The sequence below is a fragment of the Cannabis sativa genome, unplaced genomic scaffold (genome assembly GCF_029168945.1).
Source record: "Cannabis sativa cultivar Pink pepper isolate KNU-18-1 unplaced genomic scaffold, ASM2916894v1 Contig2, whole genome shotgun sequence".
Lineage (NCBI taxonomy): Eukaryota > Viridiplantae > Streptophyta > Magnoliopsida > Rosales > Cannabaceae > Cannabis > Cannabis sativa.
Window position 1 is genome coordinate 1013867 of NW_026870038.1, and position 14792 is coordinate 1028658.

The following is a 14792-nucleotide window of genomic DNA, read 5'->3' on the forward strand; positions in this document are numbered from 1 at the left end:
TTTATTGCTATGTAAAAAAAATATTTTTTTCTTCATATTAAATAATTTAATATTAAAAAGTAATCAATCCAAAATAACCGATTCCAAATTGGATTGGATTTGAGCTATCTAAAAAATAAAATTCACACTTAGTGTGGATCGAATGTATTATGAGCAAGGGGTGTACATCGGTTGGTTTGGTCGGGTTATAGTGCATTTTTACCAACCCAATATAAATTTTGGGTTGTAAATATCTATTTGTAACCCGTCCAATGAAAAATAAAAAAGTGTAACCCGTCCAATGATTTTCGTCGGTTTGGTTGGATTAACTCGTTTAAACCGATCTTTATTTTTTTATTTTTTTTCATTATTGTTAGTTTTTGGTGTTCAAATAATTGATTTGAAAAAATAAATGTATAGTATAGGCCTTTCAAGATTAAAATATTTATAGTTTAAATTAATGTTAAAAAATAAATATAAATTGAATAAACATTAAAGTATTAAATAATATTTTTCAATAAATAGAGTAAAAAAATATACTCATATCTAAATTTTAAATTTCAACTTCAATTTTAAAATACAATTAAAATTATCAACTATAAATTCTAGATTGTAAATTAAATACTATAAAAAAAAAATTAAATGTAAAATAGTTTAACTATTAAACTTAATTTATATATTATATCATAGATAATTTTAGTAAAAAATATATAAATCGGTTTATTCGGTTTGTTCAGGTTATTTAGGCGGGTTAGAATAATATTCAACCCACCCAATACATTCATTAGGCGGTTTGAATTTTCGTAAAGTTATTCGAGTTATATTTTTTATCGGTTTATTTGGTTTGATTTGGGCGGTTTATTCGGGTTGGATAGTTTGTAATTTTTTTTGAACAACCTAAAGCAAAATAGTACGGATTAAATTAAATGAACACCCCTACTGCAAATACCTCAATGTTTGAAAATAATTTAACAGAAGTAACAAAAAATGTAACTTTAAATATTTAATCCATATAAAAGTATAAGAAACTGAAAACATAACATATTCATGCAGCATTTGATTACTAAATTTCCTTAATGCTCGATTCTCATTTAATTAAACATATTAAAGATGTAACTAGGCATAAATCATTTTTTTAGAAAAATAAAAAATTATTTTAAATTTAAAAAGAATATTGATATTAAATTCAACACCAAAGAGCATTACAAAGTTAAATTCAACAATAAAAACAACTAACTCTAAATGTTCTTAATGGCTAATAAATATAAATTCCAAAAACTAATGTTACTATTAAACATAATTTCTCAATTTTTCACTCAAAAATATCCCTCAAGTAAAACAGTCTTACCAGAAATTTTAGGCTTCAATTTCTTAATGTCCAAACTCTTATCCAGATTGCTCAGAGCTGCAACACAAGAGTTCTCACCATCCTTTTCAACCCACTGAGGCAACACATGAATCACAACCTTTTGCAACAAATTTTGCTCAATACCCTCTTTCACTAGCTCATTAATATCATCTACATTTCCTCTCAAATCCAACAAAACACTGCAAAACCCTTGGCGCTTACTGTATTCGAGAATGGTGTTCAAGCTGATTTGATTCGAAACTACTGTTTCTATTTCTCTCTTAACGATTTTCGGGTTTACTACTATCTCTTGGTTACTGAAAACTACCACCTTAGTAGATGCTTCTTTTATGGGCAAATCAAATATTTTATCCAAAGATGTATTGTTATTATTATTACTTGTTGTAATGATCCACAGTGGTTGATTGGCTCCGGGTTCTTGAGATTGAGGAATTGATAGCTTGTCAGTTATCGAGGCAGATGAAACTATAACAGCATCATATTCTTGCAGCAACTGCGAGTAGTAACCACCGGACTCTGTAGATCCTTCTCCGAGCTGGTCTACAATTTGGCCATTGACTGAGAGTGAGTATCTGCTGGTCAGGAAGAGACCCTTAAATAAACATATTTTGAATGTCACACAATTAATTCATAGTTTATAAATTTGTAGATCAGTTAACTGAAAGTATCAAAAGTAGCAATTAATTTATTTACCTAAGCGTGACGAAAGGCTTCCCAGTGAGCATTAGGTGGATAAAAGGCTCATTCAAGCTCTTGCATAGCTCTTCTTCGATCCCTACAGTAACTTCAATCCCAGCATTTCTGAGTCTCTCAACCCCTTTCGATGCTACAAGTGGATTTGGATCTACCATTCCAATCACAACCCTTTTCACTTTGGCTTTAATGAGAGCCTCAGTACACGGTGGAGTTCTTCCGAAGTGGTTACACGGTTCTAAGCTTACATACGCTGTTGCATTCTCAGTCGAATCTTTAGCATCTCTAAGAGCAAATACCTATAGAACATGCATGCCCCCTAACTCAGCATTAGAAAAGCTACTTGACCGAAAAGCCACTAGTTCTATAAGCATAAGCTTTAGCTTTAATAATTGAAGATCAAATGGGCTACTTGGGATTTTCACAGCATCAAAAGCTTCAGTTTTTCATGCCAACTTAGTAAATATATGCCCAGAAAGCCATAGCTTTACCAACAGAAATAAGGCTTTTCAGTATTAAAAACACCTAGAAATCAAAGAATTTAACAAACCCCTTAGAGTCAATTAAATCTAGTCAAATCTCCTGATACCATTTTACTACTTTTGTAACAATACAACACTAATATGACTTTAATATAACTAATTCACAGAGTTTTATTATAAGTGAAATTTACCTCAGCATGAGGCTGGCCAGCTTTAGGATGAAACCCTTGACCAACAATTTTTCCATCCTTGACAATAACACAACCCACCAAGGGATTGGGACTGGTACACCCGATAGCCTTTCTTGCAATCTCCACACACTTCCTCATGTAAAACCCATCATCATAATCAAAATCACCATCGCCATCACTGTATCCTTGTTTAGCAGATACCCCACTCATTAACTTAGGCAAAGTGGTTGGTGATATAGAGATTGTTTTGGATATGAGAGGACCAGAAGGAAAATTCGAATTGGATAAGAAAAGTTGGGTTATAGGAAGAAGGGGATAGTTTGAGGAAAGTGGTGTAGAGAGAAGGGCCATGGGAAGTGACAGTCTTTGAACTTGCATTCTCAACTACAATAGTGATTAGTTGCCAATATGAAAATATAACAAAATCAATATACATGATTGGTTGTGCTGAATTCAATAAAATGGATTTTAAGAACCTCAAGCCAATATGCATATCCTTACAATCTATGTTCTTTGTATCTAGGTAGACATGGTATCAATTATCACAACCATACAATTATATTCAAATTCCAAGATACTAACCTAAATATGTCACACTAAGTTGCCTTACTAGTTGCTCTTTAGTTCAACTAAATAAGAAATAGTGGAAAACCATATATAGTCCTTTGATACAGATTGGATAAATCATACTTAAAAGAAATGAGCATGTACTTTAACATTACATAAACAGAGAAAGCTAAATCAAACACAACATTCATGGTTATCATCTAAATTGAAACATTAATTATTTGTTTCCTGAAAAATTGGTAAAGTATCCATTTTTTTTCACAAGTGTTTGTTGTGGAAATTGGGTATTGGTTGGCTTTGAGACATTTTATCAAACAGTTGGTGGTGGGAAGAGACCAAATCTTGAATGCACTCTTTACTAACATATTCAGATTTGATTTCAGTAAAACAACAACCACCACTACAAAATTACAAATATATTACACTCATGTACCCAAAGAAGGAGTCTTTAAGATCCAAAAGTTGTGTTCATCACAGCATAATTCATTTGTATATACACAAAAGAGAAAAAGGGTACCTTTTGAGAGTGAGATGATGCGGGGTTGAAGTTGGGTATTGGAGAAAGCCATGAAAATGTGACAGCAGCAACAGAAGTTGCAGCCATTGAATTTTGTGTTTCTCAGAGAAATTTCTCCATATCAATTTTTTTGTTAGGTGAAACATTCACATACAACACAACAGTTTGAGGGGTATAATCGTCTTTTCGCCCCACCTTGATAATCCGATGGCTACAATTTCAGTCAGCGTAAGTATTTTTACAATCAATTTAATAGATTGTATCTTAGGTCTAGCCTTAGTGACTTTGTTTATTATTATTTTTTTAAATAAATTATGAAATTTTATTGATAATAATGAGCTAAAATAATAGTTTTAATTTTTTATTGGAAACATTTGGATTACAATTAAAATCTTAATTTTCAGATCATTTCACAAAAAAATTAAAATAAAATGAGATGAAAAATATTGGAGCAAAATTTACTAGTCAACTTTCTAAAAAAAAAATTACTTGTCAACAAAAATAACAAAATTTAATTTTTCATGTAGAGGAGTGCTACTGTCAACCTTATGTTACAATCTATTAGTCAGTCTTGCACCTAAATATACATGTTGGAATTTTTTTTTTTCAATTTTTTTATGGTGGTGCTTGTTATAGTTACAACATCATCCTGCACCTACTAGGCTATGATCAATAAAGTCTAGTGACGACTGCTCTGTGAGGAATCACATCAGTCAAAAAAAGACGAAGGACTGCACTCATAAAATTCCTACAGAACCTAGGGATTAGACCACGCATTACCTATGATATATTCATTGGGAATGTGTGACTTTACTGATAGTTACATAAATGCATGTACCTTAATTCTAGGGATCACCCCACAAAAACACTATAAATACCCCCAAAGCTCATTAAAGAGGGGTCGAGAATTCTGGATTTCATAAGAACTAAAAGAGGAAAAATCCACCAAGAACATTCTCTGTAATAAATACTATCATAAATACACAGACTCGTGGACTAAGGCTCATTAACGCCCCAACCACGTAAAATCTCTCTCTTAATTCTTTATAGCTCTCTAAATTATTATTATTATATTGGTTGCTGAAAACCTCGGTCAACATGTAATTTTTTTGATATATAATTACTAAAACATTAAAAAAAAAAAGAATTTTTAGCGGTTAAACACACTCAAATGATGTTTTACTTGCATTAAATCTTTCAGAAAACTTAAAAAAAAAATAGTTTTTGGGTATTTTTAAAAGATTACCAAAATTGTTTATGCTTGGAGAGAAAGAAAAACAAAGTCAATTAATTGGAAATTAGGAAGAAAGACACCATTTTTGTGAAAAACCAAAACCCAAAACCCAAAAACCCTTCGATTTGAATCAAATTCAAAACTACCAAAAACCCAGAACTGAACAACAACCAATCAAGATGAGTAGTCTATGGAAGACCAACTCCTTTAGAAGAACTCTCAAATACGCCATTGATACCAATACCAAGACCTCCATTCGAGCTCTCTCCACTTCTTCACCCTCCATTTTCAAACACCCACTTCCTCTTCTTTCCAACAGATCTTCTTCTTCGCCTTATTCGCTCACCGTTCGATATCTCCGTACCGGTCGCGATGGATCCAGGTAACAATTAGTAAGTTTTTGTTTTTCTTGGGTTTTGGTTTGTTATGTGTTTGATGAAATGTGTGAGTGAGTGAGTGATTCCAATTTGTGTTTTTTAATGTTTAGAATCTATGAGATTACGCCTCCTGTTAATTGGGGTGTTCGGATTGTGCCTGAAAAGAAGGCCTTTGTGGTTGAGCGGTTTGGAAAGTATGTCAAGACTCTTCCTTCTGGAATCCATTTCTTGATTCCCTTTGTTGATCGGATTGCTTATGTTCATTCCTTGAAAGAAGAGGCCATTCCCATTCCTGACCAGTCTGCAATTACTAAGGACAATGTCAGCATTTTGATTGATGGGGTTCTTTATGTCAAGGTTTGTTATTGGGATTTCTTCTCTTAATTACTTATTGGGTTAAGAAATATTCAATTTTTTGGTTTAGTTGGTTATTGGGATTTCTTCTTTTTAAGAAATGGGGTTTCTTTTGTTTAATTGGTTATTGGGGGTTATGAAATATTCAATTTTTTGGTTTAGTTGGTTAATTTTTTGGTTTAGTTGGTTATTGGGGTTTTGAAAGTTCTCATTTTTTTCATGTGGGTTTTGATTGATACAGATTGTGGATCCTAAATTGGCTTCTTATGGAGTTGAGAATCCCATATATGCGGTTATTCAGCTTGCACAAACTACAATGCGTAGTGAGCTTGGGAAAATCACTCTAGACAAGACATTTGAGGAAAGAGATACTCTTAATGAAAAGATAGTAGTAAGTTTTCTTTATCTGAGAATCTGAATATATCATCTGTTAGTACTGAGTAGCATAGATTTGAATATAAACAAAATGCTGGCAGTATTGCAAGGTATCTGTTGAAGCTTTGTTGTTTACTAAGACAGAATTTAATAATTAAAATTGAAATTAGTTATCATGAAGAAAAGAACTAATTGTTAACAGGTGTTTCACTTGTTTTGTCGTTCCATTTCTTTTTTCCTTCACATTTTTCATCAGTCCTTTTCATTCTCATTCATGTGAATGGTAATGATATAAAATCATGCGGATCACAGATTGTTTGTTTCATTTTTGTGACTTTTTGCTGCTGAGAACATTTGATGATCGACTTAAAGAACGTAGTATAAGTTGATTGAGAGAGCCATTTTCGTTTATGTTGGTAATTTGTGAATCATGTTATACTTGGTTTTGTATGAATTCAATCTTGTAAGTAGTTTAAGTTAAAGGTGTTTACTAAAATTTCTCATACCCTTGATAATCGAGGACCACTGAATGACTGTTGCATGGCATCTTGTGCAGGAGTCCATTAACAAGGCTGCAAAAGAATGGGGCCTTGAGTGCCTCCGTTATGAGATAAGTAAGTCACCTTTAATGTTCTATGATGGACTTTCTTTGTTTATGTTCCCAAGATTTCTTTTATGAACTTTCTACTATCTATCCTTGTTTTAGGGGATATATCTCCTCCTCGTGGAGTAAGGGCTGCTATGGAGATGCAAGCAGAAGCTGAACGTAAAAAGCGAGCCCAAGTTCTCGAGTCAGAAGGTAATAGAAATTAGTTTATATCAGCTATATCTATAAGGAAATTCTGTGATGTGGCCATGGCAGAGAAGTACCTCTTAATCTGAAACCTTGTATTCATAATAATGATATTTAGGATTTTATGACTATTGATTTGTTAAAAAAAAATCTGTTTAATCTTTACAGGAGAAAGGCAGGCCCATATCAATATCGCAGACGGTAAAAAGAGTTCTGTGATCTTAGAATCAGAAGCTGCAAGGATAAATCAAGTCAACAGAGCACAGGGCAAGTTATATTCTAGTTATCCTAAATTTATTTAAGTGTTCAGTTGTACTCTATTTATCCTAATTTTGTTTAATTCTGAAAATGCAAGTAATGCAAAGTTGGTACTTTGTGAGTCACAAAATATATTTTCTTACTTAGGATCTCTAAATGAAGTCTTACTAGTCTTTACTTGTGTATCATTTAGCATGCTCTACTCTGCTGTACCAAGTTCTTAATGTACAAGTAATGTATGATGCTCTTAATGGGTTGTTGCTTGCTTGAATCTTTAGCGAAATTGGGTTTAGAGGATACATGTGGGACAAATAAATTACCCAAGCTCTTACCAAGGGGGTAGAGTTAGGGGTATTGATTCTCCTTGACCTATTCATTAATCATATTTCATCTGTATTATTATGGTTTATTCTGATGTTGATGCTCTCTTCTCTTTCTTAACATATGATTACTTCTACAGGAGAAGCGGAAGCCATTCTTGCCAAAGCAAAAGCAACTGCTGAAGGTCTTGCCGTTGTGTCAAAGACCCTCAAGGAAAATGGGGGAGTTGAGGTATGGTTTTTCAATCCCTTAGATTGGATGTTGATGGTCTGCTCGTAATAAAATGCTCAAATTTTTTACTTGTTTGTCGTATCTTTGCTGAGCTCATGTTCGGATTGCAGCAGACAATTTTATTTTGTGTTATATTTTGTTAAATTGTGTCCATTCTTGATGACTGGTTGACCTCTATTCTGCACCAAGATTTTCCATGAGATGGATACGAGTCCACATGTTTTATTTATATATATATATATAATATGGGCATTTACATGGAGGAAACCATTGGTTCCATTATTAGATTGTCATCATTTACCAAAAGAGAAATCTTACTGTTTGGGGGACAAGCTTTTGCTTTATATTTATTGTTTTCGTCTCTCATTTTAGGCACCCGATCTTTAGGGCGAACGAAATGAAAATATAACAAATACTATTTTAAGTGTTCGAGACGGGCTTGAACTTCAAACTTTATAATATGTTCGGCCGGATGAGTTACTGTAGGTCCGTAACTACTGAAAGTATATTGAGTTGCTAACCTTATGATGTCATTTGCAGGCAGCAAGTTTGAGAATTGCTGAACAATATATTCAAGCCTTCAGTAATATTGCTAAGGAGGTGAAAAACATATATTTTCTTAACATTCTGTGGACTTATGTCTTTGCTTCAATTATTTATTTTCCCCATAAATTTAACATTTTGTTACCAGGGCACAACCATGTTGCTACCGAGCTCAGCTTCGAATCCTGCCAACATGATGGCTCAAGCTCTCACCATGTACAAAAGCCTAGTTGGCAATAATACTTCCAGTAATGGGGTTCATAAAACACCTGGCGAGACAATAGCCAAGGTAGAGGATGAGGGTGACGATGCTCCATACGAGAGCGCCTATACTTCAAGAACACCGAAAATTGCTCCACGCGAAGAAGAAAAGCCTGGGTTTTCACTCCAAAGTCCCAAGAATTCAGAATAGAGTTTTGGTTCAACCAAACAATTGTGCCAAAATATAATTTGATTGATGAGCTTTTGACATTTTGTATTTGATGTGTATGATTCCATTATGGTTTCTCTTTTTAGTAGTATCTTTAGGATGCTCTTAGTCATACATACTACTTCATTTTCCGGCAAAAAGTAAAACTTGTCCATGTTATATGAGCAATTAGGGGCCTTATTCAATAATGAGATTAAACAGATGTTAATGTCATGTTATGGAATCAGAAATTTTTTACAAAAGACCATATTCATTTTTTACAAAGGACTTGCCTTTTCATAGTATATGAATATTACTGCTCAGTCCCGTGCTTGGTGTCTAGAGCTCCCTAAGGATTTAGTTATTTAATCTTTTAAGCTTTTTTGTATTTAAAAAAAGTTGGACTTAAATGTCAATAATTGCTATAGCTTTCCTTTGTCATTTCTCTCTAGTGCCAGTTCACATATTTCATCAGGAAGCCAACAAAACCAACCTGGATTTAAAATACTAATTACATTGTTCTTCTTCACAATGGTATGAAGTGTAATTCCACCACCATCGAATTGTGTCTATTATTATTATTATTTTATTATTATCTCATAAACACATTTACATAACTTCAAACTCCCACCCCCCAACCACTCAAATTCACCCAATTTGCAAGAAATAAACAATTCAATTCAATTTTATCTAGCTGAAAAGGGCAATTATGAAATGAACAATCCAATCCAACCCAACCTCTTAACTGAGAAACATGATGGTCTCCACCACCATCAAATTGTGTCTATTATTATTTTTTTATTTTTTCATAATCCATTTACAATTTTACACAACTTGAAACTCCCACCCCCAACCCAACCACTCAAATTCACCCAATTTGCAATAGAATTCACAAAAATGTCACTAATTTTTTAAACAATTCAATTCAATTTTATCTAGCTGAAAAGGGCAATTATCAACAATCCAATCCAACCCAACCTCTTAGCTGAGAAACATGTTGGTTTCAAAATTAAGTTCATTCTCATTAGAACATTCAACAACTTGTAAATTGCTAATATATAAACATATATATATATATAAAACAATGCAAAAAATCGAAATTAATGTGAATATATGTGATAAAATTAAGTACATAAGAAAAAAATCCCTCTTTTACATATACATCAATACACAAATATCTCCGGCTCTTTCAATACACAATGATCAAAGAGCAAAGAATTTTCAAAAGAAATGAAGAACCCTAATATCTGATCTTAGAGAAGAATAAGAAATAAGAAGAAGAATCAATCAATTATATTCAGTAATAATATATATATAAAAAAAAATGGATTAGAAAAGACCGAACAAGACTGAGAATCCAAGAACAATGAGCCAAACTATGTGTACCAAAAGCAGAGCCTGAGCTGAGAGAGGAGCAGAACCTCCATTACCGACCTCACAAAACCCTAATTTGGCAACTTTCACACCGTTACATCGTGCTTCGGCGCATCCACACCAATACGTAACACCGTCGACCCCACAAACGGGGTCGGTTCGAAAGCAGGTGACGGGGCAGGATGAGGGTTTCTCCAGTGATTGGCCGCATGGATCTTGATGGGTGGCCTCGGAAGGTAATCGGATGGCGGAGGAGAATTGGGGGTCGGATCGGACGGTGGGGATGGAGGCGAGGCAGAAGAGGAAGGTGGAGATGAGGAGGACGAGAGGAATCGGATTGAATCGTTTCATGATTGGGAAAGATGCGAGCTTTCTTTGACAGAAAGCTCGGTGGTGCATGAAATTGGGGATTTTGAGAAATTTCTAGGGTTTTGTGGAATTTGGGGGAAAATTGAAGAAGAAAGCTTTTTTTATTTTATATTTTGAAAATTGAAAAAGAAAAAGTGTTAATTGAAAATGGTATTGGAACGTTTGGTTGGTTTTAGGTGTAGAGTAGGGTCCAATCATCTATTGTCTTCTTTAACAAATATTCTTGTGGTTTTCATTATATTATTTGGGAAAAGAATAATTTTATTCTACAACTCTATTTATTTATTTATTAAAAAAAAAAAAAGATTATTTTAAGTGTAATTTTGAATTTTCAATTCATTATATTTTTTTTGAACCAAAAATTTAATCTTTATTAAATTAAATCAGTTACCAAGATAGCTTCCAAACCATCAGGGACAACACCCCCGCGTGAAACACTGCCAGGAATAGAACCAGAAGAACGAGCTAAAAAGTTAGCCGCCTGGTTCTTGGACCGTTTAATAAAATTAATTGAAATAGGAAACAAAAGAGAGGATTGCATAAGAGTAACATAATCCGAAATTAAAAGCCCCACCGGAGACAACAAACGCTTCTTTTGCTGCACGGCTTGCACCAGCAGCAGCGAGTCCGACTCCAAAACCACACCAGTAAGTACACGCACTCTCTCTATCTGAGAACGATTGGATAGAGTCTTACAAAAAAAACACAATACTGGGCTTCTTTTGGATCACAAGATCCTTAAGGAATTGTAAAGTCCATGGGTTCCCAAGCCCATGGCAATTCCAAGATAAAATATTCATAATGATTGGTGGGTCTGGACACCAGTACCCACCAAACTCAAGTTATTTGAACCATTTACCACTTCGCTCGTTGCCACATCAACCCTCACATGGACCCCATCAGTATCTTCCAAAGTCGTTCTTATCCTCTTCGTGTCAAGAACCATAAGATAAGCCTTCTCATTGATATCCTCAGATAATCCCTTATGCATAGCAGCTGGTAAAATATCTTCCATAATTATAGGGTCCCCATTAACAACCTTTGATGTTCCTCACGTTGAACCAAAGTTTCCTCCACTATCATCGGACTCAACCCCAGCACACCACGATTCTCCAAAACCATTACCATCGTCGACCGAGAGACCTCACCCCGAGCTGCGGTTTTTGCTACAGAAACATCGTCCAAAGCAGCAGTAAACTGCTTAAGCCATTTAGCTCCGATCATGTGATTTCTACGTATAGGTCTCACTCACATCTATTCTCCATACGACTTGATTATCTGACCCTCTCCAACCTCAAACCGCGCGCCGCAGACAAACTAATAATGTCAAAACCAATTGATATTTGAGAGAGTAGCCATACCACATTATTTATTAGATCCCTTATATATTTATATATATAAAAATATATATTTTTCTCTTTTTTTTTAGGAGAGCTATTTTTCTTTTCTTCTTCATTTTTTTCTCCTTTTTTTTTTATCATTTTTTTCTTCTCCTCATCAACTTTTTTTCTTCTTCTTCATTTTTTTTTATTTTCTTTTTTTTCCTTCTTCATCTTTTTTTTTTCATTTTTTTTTTTTTGCTTTTCTGGATTTTTTTTGCATGTGATCATGGGATGAGACGAGAAAGAAAGTGGAGATGAAAGGATGATACTTGTCGACGGTAAACCTCCACCACCGAGAAGGGTGGGTGATGAATCGTAGAATTTTTTTATATATATATATTTCTTTAATAAAAGGAATTGGAGAACCTTTGTGGACTTAATTTTCCCTCTTTATAACATTGAAGTTGAGACCATTTTTCATTTGGTTGGGTGTGGCTATGCTCGTTCCTGTTGGAGCATTTCGAGTGTTGTTAAAATTGCAGCTGATTTGATTTTTGCAGAATGATTTTCTAGTCTACTTAGTGTGGGAAATGGTGAGGTTGTGGCTGAAGCGACTATGGTGACTTGGAGGATTTGGAAGGCTAGAAATGATGTCTTTTAGAAACAATAAGCTTAGTACTGCCTTAGAAGTAGTGAGATCGGCAAGGTTGGCTCTTGACCAATGACTAAATGATCAAGCATAGAAATTAGGTCCTCTACTGAATGTAGTTTTTGGTAGTGGTGATGAGCATTGGAGAAAAATTGTGATACATAAGGTTAAGATAAATGTCGATGGAGCAATTTTTAAGCATGAAATGTGTTTTGGTGTCGGGTGTGTGGCTCGTGACCAAGAGAGAAATCTAATTGAGCCTGTTTCAATTAGGAAGGTGGGGTTGGTTCGATTTGATGTTGTTGAAGTAATTGGGATCAAATAGGCTTTAAGTTGGATAAAGCGTAAAGGGTGGGCTGATGTGGTTCTTAAAACAGATTCTCTCATAGTGGTCCAAGCAATTAACCGTTCAGTCTAAATGCCTTTATCAAGCAATTTTAAAAATAAAAACTACAATTAATTTTTTTATTTTATTAATATTATGATATTAAATGGCTGCCACATTATTTTGAAAAGTTCATTTAATATTTTTGTCCCACCAATTATGACTAATGTATTATTGTGCCCTCAAATTTTTTAACCTGTTAAAAATAGTTTATAAACTATTCACAATATTATAAAGTGGTCATTCTGTCAAATTTTGTCACATGTGACAAACAAATTGATGATGTGCATGTTTATATCATTGTCACATCGACGTCACGTGTATAATTTAAAATAATATATATTCAAAAATTATTAAGCTAAAATCAATTAATGACTAATCTTTTTTAAGTAAAATTAAATTAAAAAATTAATTTATTTTTTTAAATTAATTATACACATGGCACTGGTATAAAAATGGTTTAAATTGCCACATCATCATACTTTTTACCACATGTGATAAAACATGATAGAATGACCATTTTAACACAATGTGAATAGTTCGGGAACTATTTTTAATTTTAACGGGTTGACAAATTCAAAAACACAATAATACATATCCAGAAACAAAAATTCTCAAGAGTCTTTTAAAAATTAGTGTGGTAATAATTCGTTTTTCATCTTTTGATGGAAATGTGGTAATGACTTACAAGTGTTAATTTCTTAAAAACAAAAAGAGTATGAAAAAATAATCTAAAAGAAAACCATAAAAAATAAATAAATATATAAAGTTAGGTTCATATGCTTTGATATAGTAATTTTATATTATTTTAACTATAATTATTAGTACCATAAATAATATATGTATATACATTGTCAATGTCATTGGTGTCTAGTTTTTGGTACTTCGAAGATGATCAAATGGCCAAGAAGACAACATATCATTGTTTTAAACGACAAATTTGATTCCCATAATAAGCTAACTGTCATAACTAATTTTTACCCTTATTCCCTCCAAAAATTCTTCTTGTCCATACAAAGATTGACCCAAAATAAATCACACCACAAATGCCAGGTTGAACACCAACAAAATCTCCTAATTATTACAACTATCTTACCCTATATTACTCCCTTCACCATCACTATTTTTCTTTGCCTCAATTCACATATTTGCAACAAGAGAATAAAAAAAGGGAAGAAACAACAACCTCCTTTCTCCCCCTTCCTCTTCACCTCCGAAGACTCGCTCATTTGTCCCACATTTTTTATTTCGTCAATAATGGGAGGATGTGCGAGCGTGCAAAAGGAGTCTGACATCGCCCAGCGCGAGTCTCTCCCAAGCGAGTCTCCAGCTAAGCTAGAACAGGCTCAAACTGAGGTTGAGGTTGAGACTGAGGCTGAGACTGTTGCTCAAGTATACAATTATCTTAACTAAAAGTATTCTTGAATTTGAATTTCATGTTATGTTGTAATGATTTGTGTTTGTTTTTCTACATTGTAATCTTAGGAGAAGACTGTTGATGAAGGTGAAAATAAGAGCGAAACTCCTAAAAAGGATGAGGAGAAGGAAGAGAAGAAGGACGAGGAGAGTGAGAACTCAACCGAAACTAAGGGTGCCAATAAGGTAGAAGGTGATGTGTCCAATGCCGAAGTTGATGTGAAAGTTGAGGCTACAAATGATAAAGTCGACGCCACTAATGCTGTTGAGACACCTAAGGACAACGATGTTAAGGTTGAGGCTGTTGAGGAGCCCAAGGAGGAGGCGCCAAAGGACGAGAAAGTTGAGGCGGACAATATTGAGAAGAATAATGTTGCGGTGGCGGCTCCATCCTCAGAGGACAAAGCTAATGCACCTATTGTGACTTTGTAATGATATTTCATACTTTTAATGAGTGAAAGAAAGAAAAATTTGGTTGGTAGAGCCATAATGTGTAAGAGGGGTGTGTTGCAATTGTTCTCTCTAGTTTTTCCACTTGAATTATTGAAAATGTGAAAATTTACAGGTTCAATTTTTTTCATTTA

General features: G+C 33.8%; 4 protein-coding genes across 5 annotated transcripts; 2 read left to right on the plus strand and 2 right to left on the minus strand.

Annotated features, from left to right (window-relative positions):
• Positions 1–1130: 1130 nt before the first annotated feature.
• LOC133033029 (riboflavin biosynthesis protein PYRD, chloroplastic-like) lies at positions 1131–4066 on the minus strand. The gene is made up of 4 exons (XM_061107559.1): positions 3799–4066; positions 2715–3098; positions 2042–2340; positions 1131–1920 (listed from the first exon to the last, which is right to left on the minus strand). The coding sequence occupies exons 1-4, from the start codon at positions 3883–3885 to the stop codon at positions 1296–1298; spliced, it is 1395 nt and encodes a 464-aa protein (XP_060963542.1). The 5' UTR covers positions 3886–4066; the 3' UTR covers positions 1131–1295.
• Positions 4067–5029: 963 nt separating this feature from the next.
• LOC133033032 (uncharacterized) lies at positions 5030–9064 on the plus strand. Its single transcript, XM_061107562.1, has 9 exons — positions 5030–5414; positions 5520–5766; positions 6005–6154; positions 6695–6752; positions 6845–6937; positions 7100–7198; positions 7650–7741; positions 8282–8341; positions 8433–9064. The coding sequence occupies exons 1-9, from the start codon at positions 5212–5214 to the stop codon at positions 8694–8696; spliced, it is 1266 nt and encodes a 421-aa protein (XP_060963545.1). The 5' UTR covers positions 5030–5211; the 3' UTR covers positions 8697–9064.
• Positions 9065–9782: 718 nt separating this feature from the next.
• LOC115715718 (uncharacterized) lies at positions 9783–10578 on the minus strand. The gene has a single exon (XM_030644385.2). It carries the CDS (start codon positions 10464–10466, stop codon positions 10023–10025), a length of 444 nt encoding a protein of 147 aa, XP_030500245.2. The 5' UTR covers positions 10467–10578; the 3' UTR covers positions 9783–10022.
• Positions 10579–13571: 2993 nt separating this feature from the next.
• LOC115717360 (mediator of RNA polymerase II transcription subunit 2-like) lies at positions 13572–14792 on the plus strand. 2 transcript variants are annotated; one of them, XM_030646329.2, is made up of 2 exons: positions 13572–14184; positions 14278–14792. In XM_030646329.2, the coding sequence occupies exons 1-2, from the start codon at positions 13633–13635 to the stop codon at positions 14638–14640; spliced, it is 915 nt and encodes a 304-aa protein (XP_030502189.2). In that variant the 5' UTR covers positions 13572–13632; the 3' UTR covers positions 14641–14792. The 2 variants fall into 2 exon arrangements, with proteins under 2 accessions (XP_030502189.2, XP_060963591.1); XM_061107608.1 differs by having other exon boundaries at positions 13707–14148.